The sequence below is a fragment of the Raphanus sativus genome, chromosome 2 (assembly GCF_000801105.2).
Source record: "Raphanus sativus cultivar WK10039 chromosome 2, ASM80110v3, whole genome shotgun sequence".
Taxonomy (NCBI): domain Eukaryota; kingdom Viridiplantae; phylum Streptophyta; class Magnoliopsida; order Brassicales; family Brassicaceae; genus Raphanus; species Raphanus sativus.
This window is the reverse complement of record NC_079512.1, coordinates 33,870,252-33,885,406: the sequence shown is the minus strand read 5'-3', so window position 1 is coordinate 33,885,406 and position 15,155 is coordinate 33,870,252. Positions and strand designations below refer to the sequence as shown.

The following is a 15,155-nucleotide window of genomic DNA, read 5'->3' as shown; positions in this document are numbered from 1 at the left end:
GACCTCCATTCAGCTATTTTGCTTTAGTTTACTGCTGACATTGTTCTAATTTAGTTTACGTATCTTTATCTAATGTTAATTCTCATCTATAACTGTTTCAGATCCTAGACTTAATATTGGGACAATCAACTTATGCCCCCAGCTATCAAAAAGAAAAACTGAGCTATTTTGTTTTTGGTCAGTAAAGGACGTATTGGTTAACAAGGGAGGAATTCGTGATGTTGACAAAAATGAAAGACGAATAATTTATTATATGGTCAAGTTGACATACAAAAGGCTGCTTTCTCGTTTGTATTCATGAGTTCACGGGCATGCATGTTTCATTGGTCGTCCGTGAACTAATTTCTCTGAATCTCATTTTGTTTAACAACAATTTTTGTCTGCGCCAAGCTGGTTTTCTGACTAGATCACAACTCGAATCCTTTATTTATTACTAGTTTTATGAGGCTAACAAAACAAAACTTGAACTCAAAGGGCAGAGGTGTCTCATGCTTTGAACTTGGAGTTGGGGAGCTTGAATTCGATTCAAGAATAGGGTACATGTGTTGGGGACGTGATATCTGGTTTCTTAAGAAACTTGGGAAACAAGCAAGCTATTGCTTTTTCTTGAGATGATGCCAAATTTTAGGTTTCCATTTACATTTACTTCACATACTCCCTCATCTATTGTGTTCCTTAGCGTGACTCTGTGAATCAAAGCCAGGTTAATTAGCACACTATCGGGATTGGTACTGCTGACCGTCTGTGATTGAGGTAACAACACGACTTGTTGAGGCCTAATTAAGGCTTAAAATTTCTTTTGTAGCAATAGAGTATTGACTTACGTAAACATATGTTATGTATCACGTAAAAAATAGTACATACTGAAAGAAAAAAAATCAAATCAATAGCACACGTCTAAAATTTAGTGTATACACTTCATTCTATTTCTCACAATTTATAAAAATTGGTCCAAGACCATCTCCAATGGAACACAAACACTTACTCTATAATTTACTCTAAAATAGAGTAACTCTATTATAGAATTGGATTTGCTCCAATGGTTCACTCTATAATAGAGTTACTCTATAAATAGAGTGAATTATAGAGTAATGTTGCTTTTTCACTCCAAATATAGAGTGAAAAAACAACATTACTTTATAATTCACTCTATTTATAAAGTAACTCTATTATAGAGTGAACCATTGGATCAAATCCAACTCCATAATAGAGTTACTCTATTTTATAGTGAATTATAGAGTAAATTTTTGTGTTCCATTGGAGATGCCCTAAACGGGATGTTTGCTTAATCAATAAATGAATAAATCGATTCATAGCCAAAACAAAACTTTTTAAAATTCTATTTAAACAGCTCAAGTTGGCATAAATCCACTTTAAATAACGATACTAGTATAATTTACAAAATTTTCTGATTTCTTTTTTATATAAATTTTACATTTTCATCAAAATAATTTTTAATTACTTAAAAATTAAAATAAATGATATAAATATATATTATACAAAAATAAACAAAAATTTGGCAACCTCTGATCTCTGTCAAGACTCCGGATAATCTGCCTAATCTGTAGTTGCTGGCTGGCAATTTGTTGAACATCGATTTCCCAAATCATCCTTAAGGTTACATGTTTAATCCTATAGGTCTCCTCTCTGTTCACATTTAGTGTGGACTTCATAACACACCTCAAAAAGGCCAGCACTGGAGACAAACAATTATCACAATTCGCGGCCCACTTAAAGCCCAGGTACGTAATGTATAACAGTCTTTTATCCACTAGAAACCCTAGTTTCACAGTGCTATAGCTTTGTGCCTCTTTTGACCATAGAAAGAAGCTTTGTGCCTCTTTTGCAGTTAAAGCTCAACCAACAAGATGGTATAGACTCTGCTTGTGCTCTGTTTCTCTGTTTCTAAATTTAATTTTTACATTTGTACGTTTTTGTAATGGAATGACTCATCCAACTATGTACTGATTGTGTGTTCTTGTTGTTCTGTTTCCAGATTATCACAGAGACCAACCGCAGAGAGATCTGCAAGTACCTTTTCAAAGGTTAGTACGTTTTCGCATCTAATCGTTTATTTCAGCTTTTGTAGCTAGTGGAAACGTGTTTAGTTACCATTTCTTAGTGTTATTGATTTTTAGTTTGTAAAAGTTAAATTTTGATACCGTCTTTCAGCACCAATGATGTAGATTTGAATCTAGTACTTTGTTTATTATTAAGTAATATAAATGCTATAGATCTCTAATAAACCTTTGAGGAGTTTGTTCATAAAGTTTAAATCTTTAACCGTTGGGGTGCCTTATCAAACTGTATTGTGTGAATGTTCTGCGTGGGTTTCACAGAAGGAGTATTGTTCGCGAAGAAGGATTTCAATCTCCCAAAGCATCCGTTGATTGAGTCAGTGCCCAACCTTCAAGTGATCAAGCTCATGCAGAGTTTCAAGTCCAAGGAGTACGTTAGGGAGACATTCGCTTGGATGCACTACTATTGGTTTCTCACCAACGAAGGGATTGAGTTCTTGAGAACTTACCTTAACCTCCCGTCCGATGTTGTTCCCGCGACTTTGAAGAAGTCTGCTAAGCCCATTGGTCGTCCCTTTGGTGGCCCACCCGGTGATCGCCCAAGGTAAACTTTAGGCTCTCTTTTGTTTCATCTTAGAACCTGTCTTGTTTATGAGGTATTATTGGCTAGTTAAAATGACATTTGGGTTTTGGTGTTTCTTTCAGAGGACCTCGCTTTGAGGGAGACCGTCCCAGATTTGGTGACCGTGATGGGTACCGTGCAGGGCCACGTGGTGGTGATGCAGGAGGTGAAAAGGGTGGAGCTCCAGCTGATTACCAGCCTTCTTTCCAAGTAAATCTCTCTCTCTCACTCATTCACCATCCCTTCCGAGTTTACTAATTAGCCTTATTTTACGCAATAATGTCTAACAATGTGTGTTATGTTGACAGGGAGGTGGTGGTGGTAGGCCTGGATTTGGCCGTGGTGCAGGCGGTTACAACGCAGCAGCACCATCTGGTTCGGGTTTGCCTTGAAAGAGCACTTGTTATCGCTTTGATTATTGAAAGACAAGTTTTGTTTTTGTTTTGGCTTTAGTTTTGTTTGTGTAACGCAACAAATCCAGAATCTATAATCTATCTATTTCTCTGACTTTTTGGTCTGAGTTAACAAATCCTTTATTAGTTTCCAAAAATTAGTGTTAGAACGCCCGTTTCTTTTTCTTGTCTGTTATGGAAGCTTGTGCTTTGTCCAAATGAGATATGAAAGCGGATTGCTTTTTAGAAACAAATGAAGAGGGAACATGTTTTTTCTTGTTATGTAAATGTTTTATGGACACTGCCAACTATGTAGCTGGTGGTTATTCATCGTGTAGTTGGACAGTGTTGATCAAATACTAGAGCCAAAAATTAGGAGTTATCTGCGTTTTTAAGTGACGGGTAGCCATACTTGGCTTAGCCATGGCGTTCATGTTGTATCACACAACCAAATTATAAGCTTCTATCCCTTATATTTTTCATTTTTGTTACGATTCTGATTAAAGAAAAGTAAAGATAAAACCAAAACACTAATTTTATTTATAAAATTAAAGTTTGTAAATCAGTATCATACTTATTGTGGTCTGACCTTAAAAATAATCCAGCATAATTTAAAATTTTTGGGTTAATAAATAACTTAATCTAAACATATACTCTTTCTGGTTTTACAAGGACTGTTATTTTGACAGCATATATTAAAATATTTTTTAGGTACATTTATTTGATCAATAATATTTGAGATTAACAAATTATTTAGAAAAATCAATGTTGTTAGTAATTAATATTAAAATTAATTTAAATATAAATAATATTGAAATTATAAAATTTTAATTTTATATAAAAATTGTTAAATTAACCTTTTTGTGAAACGGAGAATATAAAACTAGAATAGAGCTAAATCGGATAAAAATCTGATCCAAATCAACTGATATCCAAAAAGTCATACATGGCTTTTGAGAGACTGATTCGAAAATGTCTTTTAATATTTGTTGACTTGAATACCAAAAGTACTTTTAGACTGTAGTTGGTAAATTAAAATGAAATTAACGAAACAAAATAAGTAAAACTATAGGAATTGAATACAGTAAAAAATGGAATGCAATTCATTCAATTTATTTCATGAATGAATTTGTTTATGTAATTATTTTGAAATTGGTAGAATATTTCATATCATTCATAGCAAATAAGAAAAAAAAATCTGAGACGTTATAGAAAAAAAAAACAAAAAAAAACTGTGGAATTAATGAAATCAACCGTTACGCATCATTACATTCCAAAATTGCAACTTTACCTACTGACATTCACTGTATTACTTAAAAAAAAAAAATGAAAAAGTCTGGTTAGAGACAGAGCGCTTAATGGTATAGATTTACAAAAACTTAACAAATCAGGGTGGCGGGTCATATGCATCCATCTACAGCCGTCAACGACGACGGCTGAGACAAACCTTTGATGGCCACTCGATCTTCTTCCTATAAGAAGAGACTCACTAAGCGATCAATAATGCCTCCTCATTCCCCTCAATTCCCAATTCCCGCCTCGTCTCGCAGATTCTTCGTCACTCGGAGGAGGATCTCGATGATGATGATCCCTCTCGCTCTCTTCTCCGCCGCCCTTTTCCTCTTCTTTATGCCCTTCAACGGCTCGGGGAGATCGTCCGATTCGTTTGATCTTTCACATACGATCCATGAAATCGAAGTGGTCGCTGAGTTTCCTCACGATCCAAAGGCGTTTACTCAGGTTCGAGGTTTAGTCGTTCGTCATCCCAAATCAATCTTTCGAAATCTCAGTATGAGTAAAATGTTTTTTTTTTGTGTGTGTTGTGTTGAGACAGGGACTTCTTTATGCCGGAGATGATACACTCTTCGAATCTACTGGTCTATACAGACAGGTTATTTTGATTGGCTTTCTGTAATAATCTTCTTTCACAATGTGATTCTCGAGTTTGATCCTTTCTGCGTTTTTTTCTTTCTTTTTTTTTTTTCCCTTACAGTCCTCAGTCAGGAAAGTGTCTCTTCGGACAGGAAAGGTATGGTTTTGATGAGAAACATTGTTGTAAAATATCAAACATTGTTATTGAATTGTCAAGAGTTTGTGTGTAATTGTGATTTTGGAGAATGATATAGCTTTATTTTAGAAGATAAATGGAATGTTGATTTAAATACACAGATGGATTTGTAACTTTTTTGCTGCTTGTGAGATTAGCTGTGTGGACCAGCATTAATGAAGTTCAATCCTATTTCTTCTGAATTGCTTAGGTTGAAGTTATCGAAAAAATGGGCGATAAGTTCTTTGGAGAGGGTTTGACACTCCTTGGAGATAGGTGGGCTTATCTTTGTTATAACTAGTTTGTGTAATTTAGAATCAATTTTTTTTGCTGTTTCTTTGATCTTGTTCTCTTGCATTTTCTCTGATGCACCTATTCTGTTATCTTTTGTAGCCTCTTTCAAGTTGCTTGGCTGACGACCACGGGTTTCACATATGATCTTCGCAACTTAACCAAAGTTTGTACTCTTCTTCTCCTTCCCATACTCTTTTTTTTTTTTTTGCGCAATTTGGTAGACTTAAAATTAATTCAGCTTTTTCTTTCCATGAAATTAGAGGAAATCTTTGACATAGGCTTTGTTCCTTTAGTTCTTGTAGTGTTGTTGTTAAGTTACAATGAAAGTCTGCATTGCATTACAACTTTATGATGGACTAGCATTGCCCTACTGCTTTGTTTTAACCTTTCGATCTCATTGTAGGTAAAGCCATTTAAACATCATATGAAAGATGGATGGGGATTGGCTACCGATGGACAAGTATTGTTTGGAAGTGATGGCACTTCTACACTATACCGGATGGACCCTCTAACAATGAAAGGTTTCTCCCTTCTACCGCATCAAGTTTTATTCTTTGTTTTTGTGTTCTTGAGCCACTTATTCTCTGGAGAGTATATTTATAATTTGATGGAGTCTTTTTTTTCTGCAGTTACTGATGAGCATGTAGTCAAATATAATGGCCGTGAGGTACGATACCTTAATGAACTCGAGTACATAAACAATGAAGTTTGGGCAAACGTGTGGCAGGTAATTCAACTGCTTTTTTTTTTGGTATTTGCATTTATTCATTGTGACATCTGAAAGATGTAATGTAAAACACCTTTTATTTTTAAGCAAAGTTGTGATATGATGAATGCAAAATGTCACAAAGTGAAATCGAACTTGGTCCATTGATCTTCGTTCATTCACTCACTTTAAGATAGCAGGAATAAGACTGATGTGTATCTCTCTGCTGCAGTCTGATTGTATTGCTAGAATTTCTCCCAAGGACGGATCGCTACTTGGATGGATACTTCTTCCTGAATTAAGGTTATTCTCTCTTTCTAACATGTCTGTGTTTAGGAAGAACCATTGTGTTACACAACTGACCTCCTTCTTTTTCCCATATCCTTTCACAGACAAGGATTGCTGCGATCTGGACACGGGGTGAGTTCATTTTCTGAAGTTCACAAGTTTTTGGTTCTTAACAAGCCATCTTCAAAACTCTTTATCCCTAAACTGAATCTTGTCTTGCACTACAGGGTATTGATGTCTTGAATGGTATAGCATGGGACAGCGACAAGAAACGTCTCTTTGGTAAGAAAAATCTCGTCCGGTCCGTTGCATTTGGTAATAAATCTCTATCTAGTCATATGACATTTTTGAGTCTCGATGTGTTTGTGTATTGCAGTAACGGGGAAACTGTGGCCGAAGCTGTACCAAATCAATCTAAAACCAGCAGCAGCAAAGAGCGAGAGACAAATCGCACGACAATGCTTGATATGAAAAAAAGAAGAAGATATGGATAATTGTTAGAATGTACACTGTTGTAGCTTAAAGTTTAAAAACTTAAGAGACCAGACATTCTTAACAATAGCAGAAAAGTGTAGCCGGAAGGGGTCCATGACCCAAGTTGCATTTACTAGTTTTGTATCCTTCTCTATTTCATTTTGGGGTCGGAAAATAAAAATAGAAAAATAACAAGACTATGAGAGAGTAATAACCAAAGAACAAAGATGCTACGAGGAACTCTGTGAACCAATAACTTTGTGACATGTTAGAATGGATCCCAACCATAGACGCTTAAGGACATAACACTCTCACAGCATCAGCCTCATAAATTATAAATGGATGTAACTTGTTTATTGTTCCCTTCCTTGTTTGGTTGAGGACCAACTTCTTGTTTGTTTGGTCTTTCCATACAACTTCGACCCACATTTGTAGCCTTGTAGGTCTTCTCAAAGCATCATAAAATGATGCCTTCCAACTCTTATAAATGATACCATGGTACATTATGAGATCTGCAGTTCTACAAATCATATGATTTGGATTTCAAAAATCTAACATGGAGAAGACAAGCTTTTAGAAACTAGATGGAATGCTCGATATGATTATGTAGCCTCATAAAGAAAATATAGATCCACAATGTTTAAGAAACAATCCGATACAATAAAAACATATCAATCTATTTGATTAAAGCAAGAACATTCTTTCACAATTCAGGTACACAATAAAAATGTTACACGATTTTAATATATGTTTACCTTTTATATTGCCTAATTAAATAATTTATTTTCAGTAATCAATTATTATTGCGATTTAGTATCTGAACAATTAATCAAAAGTGGAAACCCCTTTAGTCCAGTGGTTTGAATAATGATTCAATTGATTAGAGAGAGAGAGAAAGAGAGAGAGCAGTAGAAGCCCTAGCCGTCGTGTTTCTCCGGCGTCTGACGCTGCGTCGTCGCCGGAGAGCCCCTTTCCCTTTCTTCGTTTTTCCTTTTGCCTTCGTTAACGCTCCTTCCCCTCGGCGAGATTCTTGTGAACTCTGGTTTCTTCGGCTCTTCAGATCTCAGATCTGGCCGTGTAGTGCGGTTTCCGAACTTCTGGAGTCACAGCGAGTTGAGTCTCGAAGGTGTCGCTGACGGAGGTCGGCTTTTAGGGTTGGATTTTAGACGGAGCTATTTTCCCCTTGCCGCTCCGTGTTCCTCCGTTGATGTCTGATCTGTGCCGTCGTCGTTCTCCCTCGAGCTCCATTGTGTTCTTTTGCAGGTGTTAGAGGATGAGCTCCGGTTGGATTCGACATCAAAACCCGTCTTTTTCATTCCGGAAGAACCGAAGCTCATGCTCGTGGAGATGTTGCTTCGCTCTGTTCCGGCGGCTCGGTTTTGGAGTCAAGACTAGGAACTCGTGATGGAAGGTCCTAAGTGGCAGCTAACGCACCAGTTTGGTGGGGAACCCATTTCTGTGTTTGAAAAGAAATCTGTCAATAAGGTATTTTCCCATTTAGTGGTTCTTTAGGCTTGGAATCCATACAATAAGGCTGGGGTACGACTGCTATCTGGACGGGACTTGAGGGGGAAGTATGCGCCTTGGCGTTGAGTTGGTATGATCCAAGTTCTAAATGTCAATCAAGTGGTGATCTCCAGCAAGGTCTTAGATTGTAATTCCTTTGTAAAGTCTCTGTTTTTTCAGTTGTGGTCAATGCCCGTGTAGTTAGTGGTGTAAGGAACGATTCATTTTCACCATTTTGGTAGAATGAATTTGTTTCCATGGTGGTCAAAGTGATAGGTAGTTAGATGAGGCAATGTAGGATCCAAATAAGTGATCCTAGATGATGCTATATCTACTTCCATAGATCACATTATGGTTAAAGTCTCTGTTGAGGCATTGTGGTCACAATTGTTTGTATCAAAACATTTGGCTAATGAAAAGTTGAAGTTGAGTTAAAAAAAAAGAATAATGATTCAATTGTTTTTACATTCGGAGGTCTGAGATTCAAATCCCATAAAACTAAATTATGCAGATTATTAAAAAACATGTTACATGAGATCTTTAGTTTGGTGCATGGCGTAACATCGAACATGGATCGAATTGTCGGTTCTGGAATCGTCTTTGTAATATTTTCATCGTTGTAATAGCATAATTAATCGATAATAATCGATTTACACGTTAAAACAATTAATCAAAATGGTCAAAGACAAAGAGAACAAAAGAAAATAGATTGGCAGAAAAATGTAATTTTCATAAAACATAAGAGTGGGCTTGTGGGGTAAGATTAGTCCATTAAAAAGAAAAGAATTAGAGGGCAAACTTCGTCACACGAAACTGAACCGTCCTTCACTTGTATTCTGCATATTTAATTCCAAAACGTATTTCTTTTTTTCTTTTTAAGACCCAAAACGAAATCATCTTTGGGCCACAGAGCATTGTACACCACATCTCTCTCCCTCTTCCTTTCCCTCTCGCATAAAAAGCTAAGACCTCACCAAAAGCTGAGATAACCTCTCTCAGCCGAGCAAAGTCTCGGAGCCTCTTCTACTTCTTCTTCTTCTCCCATGGCGGCAGGTCTCTCAACAGCCCTTACATTCAAACCTCTCCACCGCGCTTTCTCTTCCTCCAGTCTCCGCCTGCACCATCCAACATCCTTAACCGGATTCCCGTCGTCTCTCCTCCGGTTCAGAGGATTATCCGTCTGCTACGTCGTCTCGGATCGGAGGCAGAGCTCTCCTATCGACAAAGATGACAGTCCTCCCGAGACTACGGAGCCAACAACAACAGCCATAGACGCGGAGTACCTGGCGCTGCGTTTAGCTGAGAAGCTGGAGCGGAAGAAATCGGAGAGGTTCACTTATCTGATTGCTGCAGTGATGTCGAGCTTCGGTATCACTTCGATGGCTATTATGGCCGTTTACTACAGATTCTCTTGGCAGATGGAGGTAATTCGATTTTTTGAATTTTTTTTTTTTTTTTTGTAATTCGTTCTTGTTCCGACAACTTTACAAAGTCTTATGTTTTGTAATAAAAAAAACAGGGAGGTGAAATCCCAATGTCGGAGATGTTCGGTACATTTGCTCTCTCTGTTGGTGCTGCTGTAAGTCCAAAAAGTTTTCAGCTTTTATCTTCTTTAAGACACAACACAAGCTTTGTCTGAATCATTTGAGAGTTGGAATATTTTTTTGGAATCAGGTTGGCATGGAGTTCTGGGCAAGATGGGCTCATAAAGCTCTCTGGCACGCTTCTTTATGGAACATGCATGAGGTCTACCATCTTAACTCTGATGACAATTCTTACTACAATTTTGAGTATTCAAAGTCAAGCTGCTTGTTAAATTTGATTATTCTTACTCTCTTTTGTACTCTATTTGCAGTCACATCACAAACCTAGAGAAGGGCCGTTTGAGTTGAACGATGTGTTCGCCATAATCAACGCTGTTCCTGCCATTGCTCTCCTCTCTTACGGTTTCTTCAATAAGGGACTCGTTCCTGGCCTCTGCTTTGGCGCTGTAAGTACCCTAGTCTCTTCAGAGTAAAAGATTAAACGTCGTTGCTCTTCTTAATTATGGTTACAACGTCTTTGACTGTATGGTTAGATTAATTATTTAATATTAAACAACTTCGGAAATACTACTCAGTATTTTACTAACAAACTTTCCAGTATCTTCTGTCTCTCTCTATTTATTTTTTAATTGAGAGAGTTTGGATTTTTGGGTTCATGTGATGCCAAATGACTCGTTGGCTGCATTAATACCATAAGATAGATTGGTGGTTTTAACTTTCGGCTCACATGTTGCTGTTGTCTCTCTCCTCGTAAACAGGGGTTAGGAATAACAGTGTTTGGAATCGCCTACATGTTCGTCCACGATGGTTTGGTGCACAAGCGCTTCCCTGTAGGTCCCATCGCTGACGTTCCTTATCTCCGAAGGGTCGCCGCTGCTCACCAGGTATTAATCCCATTGACTTGATCCGTCAACCACATTTAATTATAATTTTTCGTTAACTCTGGTTTCTTAATGACTAGTATCAGTAGTAGCTTATTCTATATATTGATTTATGTCTATTTGGATTTTATTTAGATTTAGTCGGCGCTCAAATTATAAAATAAGTGGTAGCTTCTTATGATGTACCTTTGTTGTCATTGATAATTACAAAATTGATTTTTAGTAGTGTCGTGGTATGATTTGTGTATTCAGCTGCATCACACAGACAAATTCGATGGTGTGCCATATGGGCTGTTTCTTGGACCGAAGGCAAGTTTCTTGATTTGCTTTAGATTTTTTAGCTATCATCTTTATTGTTAGCTTAAAATAATTTGACTTTTGAATTTGTAATGTGCAGGAATTGGAGGAAGTTGGAGGAGATGAAGAGTTAGAGAAAGAGATAAGTCGGAGAATCAAACTGTACAAAAGGGGGTCTGGTTCCGGGTCGACTTCTTGACTTCAAAACATGTTTTAATTAAGTCTCAAAACTTTTTTTTTGTCTTGTATCATGATCTGAAATACGATCTATGTTTATAAATCCTATAAGCCGATTTTGATTTTAAATATTAAAAATAGAATCATGCTAATTATGAGTAGCCTGTGGTATATCTGCGCTCGGTTATTTCGGAAGTCCGCCATTTGGTAATTTTCTTTTGCATATTTCTTAGATAAACAGAGTCATGATCGCTTACAATCACTGAATGTGAACAAGGTCATCATGGATTCATGATATATAAATCAAAATTAAAAATGAAACGTATTTTGACTTGCACCAGAAAATCTTTTGCTTATGCATGCAAGTTTGCAATCAACAAAAAAAAATATTCTTGAAGTGAAATATTATTTCGTATATAATACATACTTATATGACATCAAATAACAGCTACCTAAATTATGGAAATTTTCTTCTTTACGTAAGTTTATATAATAAAGCTTTTACGTTAACAGCATGGCCACTTCTTCCCGCGATCTCGTGGAACGCCATCGTTGCGTGTAACGTCATACTTCTGAATTATGAAAGTTTAAAATAAAGGAAAAGTTGAAATCAATAGCAGAGATAGAAGATGAACAAAGGAGACCTAACTCTAAAAATGTAAAATATGTTTTGATGATTAATAATTCGATAGAACTTGAATAAATGTTTTATACTCCAAAAACTGAGAAGCTTTTATTAGTTAATAACATAACATGCGAATATAGGAGATCAATATTAGAGGCTTAACTTTCAGTCTACGAGACTTTTGAGATCAGTATCAAGTAGTATTAACTCTGCTGCTTCAACCGGTTCATTCAAAAGTACTGTGTATAGTCAAAGATTTCATCAGTTACACAATAATTTGCCACAGCAAACATATCCTACATATTAATACGCCACCACAATATGGTACGATCGAGTTGTATACTAAAATAAGTTTGGCGGGTGAGAACATAAAAATGGAGATGACTTTCAGAGGAAAAGTTATGGATACGTGTTACGTGCCTAGCTAGCCTGTCGGCTGTTCAATTATAATTTTGTAACTAACTCACTTGAGTGAATACATCACACCATTTCCTCGTAATACTCACACCGATTCTAAGTGGAGTCTATTATTTACACTCCCACGAGTCCACGACACTATCCAATCAAGTCAAAAGAGATAAAGAAAAAACAAATAATTTGATCGTTTATAATTGAGATGTTGGTGAAAAGTTGGAGAGGATGGGGTTGCGTGGAAGCATATAATTAGATAATGCAACAAAAAGTGAAATAGAAAATTTGATGATATATAGGTTCTATTTGCACGAATATGATGTTCGGTACGCTTTTGACGAATTAAGAAGATGCAATGTAACCAACAACGCACTAATGAATAATCAAAGTCTGATTACATGTATAATTGTATTAGAAACTTTTATGTTGTAATTCCTTAAGACTCATTCGTGGACGATTGCTATGTGTGTGCCTTGTGACCCGTTCCACGGAACAAAATACGATTATTTTATCAAGCGTCCCCAAAATGACGATTATGTGACAATCCAATATGCAACTAATACTATATAAAAGAACTCACGCGTTTTGCAGTGTCCATTTTCCAGTCGACAACAATTGAGATAAGGTGTCCCATTTTGCTACGTGTCTTAGTGATATTGAGTTTTAAATCCACTGAACTTAAAAAAAAAAGTTTTAAACCGGCATTAGTATGTACATATGGTGTTATGGATCATGAAACCAATGAAGATCACATCTTGCAATATAAGCACGGCATAGACCTTTATATACTTTGTGGCATATCTTGCTGTCGATTTTTCAACCTTGTTTGTAGAGGGAAGGCATACACGAAAATCTTGTTTTCTTGGGAAAACTTATGCAGTTCAGGGATTCTTTCAAGATGATTTTGGTGAATTAGGTTAATGATCTTTTGATCCCTCAGCTTTTTAGGAGAGGATTCAAGTCCATTTCGAATTGAACATCAATAACTCACAAGCTTTAAGTTTACCTGTTGACAAGAGATAGCTCATGGATTCAAGGCCCAAAAGGGCCTATGTTCTATAGTAAGCTTACACTATAATATTTGTGCTTCTTTTCCTATCCTCACATTAACCAAGACCAATTGTCCAAGCATTTGATGGCAAGGGTAACAATGAACAAAACTGCATAAAATAATTAGTTTTCTTTTCTTTTTTGATCAAAAGAAAAAAAGTTTCTAGAACTGAAATCTCAGCCGTTTGGTTCATCAAACGGCTGTTAGTAGCTCAATTATCGACAGACGATGTTGATTAACAAAGTCAAGTCCAAATTGGAAACTGATGTTGGATAGATCCAGAATGGCGTGTAGACATCATTCGCCACGTGGCTTAAGGTTAATGGATAGTTACAAGACGGACTACGTTTCTTGTCTGTTTGATCATCTGGTCTTTGTCTCTTTGTCTAAACTCTTTGTCTCCTAATTTTCTTTCTGGATCCAGATTAACAATCGGTATCTGACTCTGTCTGTCTCTCTCTCCGATTGTTTTGAGGAAGATTTCGTTGCTGCTTCTATGCCAACTTGTAGAGGTTTCGGATCGTATACTTCTATCATCTTCTTGTTCCGTTTATATCTTTTTGAAAAGGCTTTGATTGAAATTTGATTGATCCAACATAAGGCAGATCTTATTGCTTGAGTACTAGTTTAATCCATTACTACTAGTCTAATTAAGAATGGTTTCTTATGTGAAGTTTGAGGTTTGACTGATCTTTGTCTCCAGAGATGTATATATGAGTTGATCATGTTATTATGCAATAGGGGCTTCTTCTGTGTGTTCTCCTTTGCAGCTTTCTTTCTCCTAAAACTAATAAAGAAGTAAATTATGAAATGCAGAACATGGGAGAGTCTAAGGGGTATGGGAAAGGAGGAGGACAAATGATTCCAACCGACAAGTCTGCAAATTCTTACAACGTGTCCCTTAAGTTGTCTCCAGTTGTTTCTTTTTGGGATTGTATTGTCCGCACCATGAGGTATATATACCCGATTGGGTGTAGTAGTAGTTCTTGACATCCTTTCACCACCGCAGCAGAGAGTTTTAGTTCAGTTATCTTAGTTATAGATATATATATAGAGAGAGAAAGCAAGCAAGTAATGGAACATCACGCGATGTGCAAGCAAGTTCAGCCATTAGCTAGGAAAGGGAAGAAGATACATAACGGTAAAGATGAATTCGATCGTGTCAAACAAGCTGAGAAGAAGAAGAGACGTCTCGAGAAAGCTCTTGCTAACTCTGCAGCCATCAGGGCTGAGCTTGAAAAGAAGAAGCAGAGGAAACTTGAAGAACAACAGAGGTTAGACGACGAAGGTGCTGCTATTGCAGAAGCTGCTGCTCTGCACGTCCTACTGGGGGAAGATTCTGATGATAATTTCATGCTTGGAGAGGGAAAGTGTTACAAGATTGATCTGTTTAGAGGTGAAAGAACCAACTATGTTCCACGGCAAAGTTGCGCAAGCTATGCGGTTCAAGGGATTGGGTTTGACTCAAACGTTTATGAACGTGGAGATAGTAACTGGTCTGTGCCGCCATACAAGCCTTTCATGAGGGGTGCTTGGGACATCAACAACATGGGAGTATCTGTGGATTTGATTGCTGCTCAGGCAGTCTCGTCGCTGCACATATCTGAGAACAATGATAGGAACGCTTTTGTCTTCTTTAAATAAAATGTTTCAGGGATGATTATTGGCAGCTTGGTGCCAAATACAGCTGCTATTGTTCTGCTTTCTTTTCTTGTAACACTGCAAAGTTTGTTCGGAGTTGTACACACATGATACCATTTTTAATTGTCATACCTAATGTCACAATTTTTTCTCAAAGCAGTATAAATATGTTGAGACTTGC

At 36.9% G+C, this 15,155-nt stretch overlaps 4 protein-coding genes across 4 annotated transcripts; all 4 read left to right on the top strand.

Moving 5' to 3' along the window:
* Window positions 1-1,731: 1,731 nt before the first annotated feature.
* LOC108825164 (40S ribosomal protein S10-1) lies at window positions 1,732-3,171 on the top strand. Its single transcript, XM_018598496.2, has 5 exons — window positions 1,732-1,871; window positions 1,997-2,045; window positions 2,340-2,622; window positions 2,724-2,850; window positions 2,949-3,171. Exons 1-5 carry the CDS (start codon window positions 1,869-1,871, stop codon window positions 3,030-3,032), a joined length of 546 nt encoding a protein of 181 aa, XP_018453998.1. The 5' UTR covers window positions 1,732-1,868; the 3' UTR covers window positions 3,033-3,171.
* Window positions 3,172-4,373: 1,202 nt separating this feature from the next.
* LOC108825741 (glutaminyl-peptide cyclotransferase) lies at window positions 4,374-6,998 on the top strand. Its single transcript, XM_018599094.2, has 11 exons — window positions 4,374-4,772; window positions 4,867-4,923; window positions 5,026-5,061; window positions 5,291-5,355; window positions 5,473-5,536; window positions 5,777-5,894; window positions 6,003-6,100; window positions 6,312-6,382; window positions 6,472-6,499; window positions 6,595-6,649; window positions 6,744-6,998. Exons 1-11 carry the CDS (start codon window positions 4,485-4,487, stop codon window positions 6,836-6,838), a joined length of 975 nt encoding a protein of 324 aa, XP_018454596.2. The 5' UTR covers window positions 4,374-4,484; the 3' UTR covers window positions 6,839-6,998.
* A 2,251-nt stretch (window positions 6,999-9,249) lies between these two features.
* Window positions 9,250-11,375, top strand: LOC108833660 (beta-carotene 3-hydroxylase 1, chloroplastic). Its single transcript, XM_018607072.2, has 7 exons — window positions 9,250-9,771; window positions 9,867-9,926; window positions 10,022-10,093; window positions 10,203-10,337; window positions 10,650-10,775; window positions 11,025-11,081; window positions 11,170-11,375. The coding sequence occupies exons 1-7, from the start codon at window positions 9,391-9,393 to the stop codon at window positions 11,266-11,268; spliced, it is 930 nt and encodes a 309-aa protein (XP_018462574.1). The 5' UTR covers window positions 9,250-9,390; the 3' UTR covers window positions 11,269-11,375.
* A 2,271-nt stretch (window positions 11,376-13,646) lies between these two features.
* On the top strand, window positions 13,647-15,123 carry LOC108842695 (uncharacterized). The gene is made up of 2 exons (XM_018615684.2): window positions 13,647-13,845; window positions 14,150-15,123. The coding sequence occupies exon 2, from the start codon at window positions 14,408-14,410 to the stop codon at window positions 14,975-14,977; it is 570 nt and encodes a 189-aa protein (XP_018471186.2). The 5' UTR covers window positions 13,647-13,845; window positions 14,150-14,407; the 3' UTR covers window positions 14,978-15,123.
* The last annotated feature ends 32 nt before the right edge of the window (window positions 15,124-15,155 follow it).

What these genes read in the sequence shown, in the direction of transcription:
- LOC108825164 (XM_018598496.2), top strand. An exon ending in CTGCAAGTACCTTTTCAAAG is followed by an intron (nt 2,046 to 2,339) that starts GTTAGTACGTTT and finishes TGGGTTTCACAG; the next exon opens with AAGGAGTATTGTTCGCGAAG. An exon ending in ATTACCAGCCTTCTTTCCAA is followed by an intron (nt 2,851 to 2,948) that starts GTAAATCTCTCT and finishes TTATGTTGACAG; the next exon opens with GGAGGTGGTGGTGGTAGGCC.
- LOC108825741 (XM_018599094.2), top strand. Translation starts at nt 4,485, where the DNA reads ATGGCCACTCGATCTTCTTCCTATAAGAAGAGACTCACTAAGCGATCA. An exon ending in ATCCAAAGGCGTTTACTCAG is followed by an intron (nt 4,773 to 4,866) that starts GTTCGAGGTTTA and finishes GTGTTGAGACAG; the next exon opens with GGACTTCTTTATGCCGGAGA. An exon ending in CGACAAGAAACGTCTCTTTG is followed by an intron (nt 6,650 to 6,743) that starts GTAAGAAAAATC and finishes TGTGTATTGCAG; the next exon opens with TAACGGGGAAACTGTGGCCG.
- LOC108842695 (XM_018615684.2), top strand. Translation starts at nt 14,408, where the DNA reads ATGGAACATCACGCGATGTGCAAGCAAGTTCAGCCATTAGCTAGGAAA.
- LOC108833660 (XM_018607072.2), top strand. Translation starts at nt 9,391, where the DNA reads ATGGCGGCAGGTCTCTCAACAGCCCTTACATTCAAACCTCTCCACCGC. An exon ending in CTCTCTCTGTTGGTGCTGCT is followed by an intron (nt 9,927 to 10,021) that starts GTAAGTCCAAAA and finishes TTTTGGAATCAG; the next exon opens with GTTGGCATGGAGTTCTGGGC. An exon ending in GGCTGTTTCTTGGACCGAAG is followed by an intron (nt 11,082 to 11,169) that starts GCAAGTTTCTTG and finishes TGTAATGTGCAG; the next exon opens with GAATTGGAGGAAGTTGGAGG.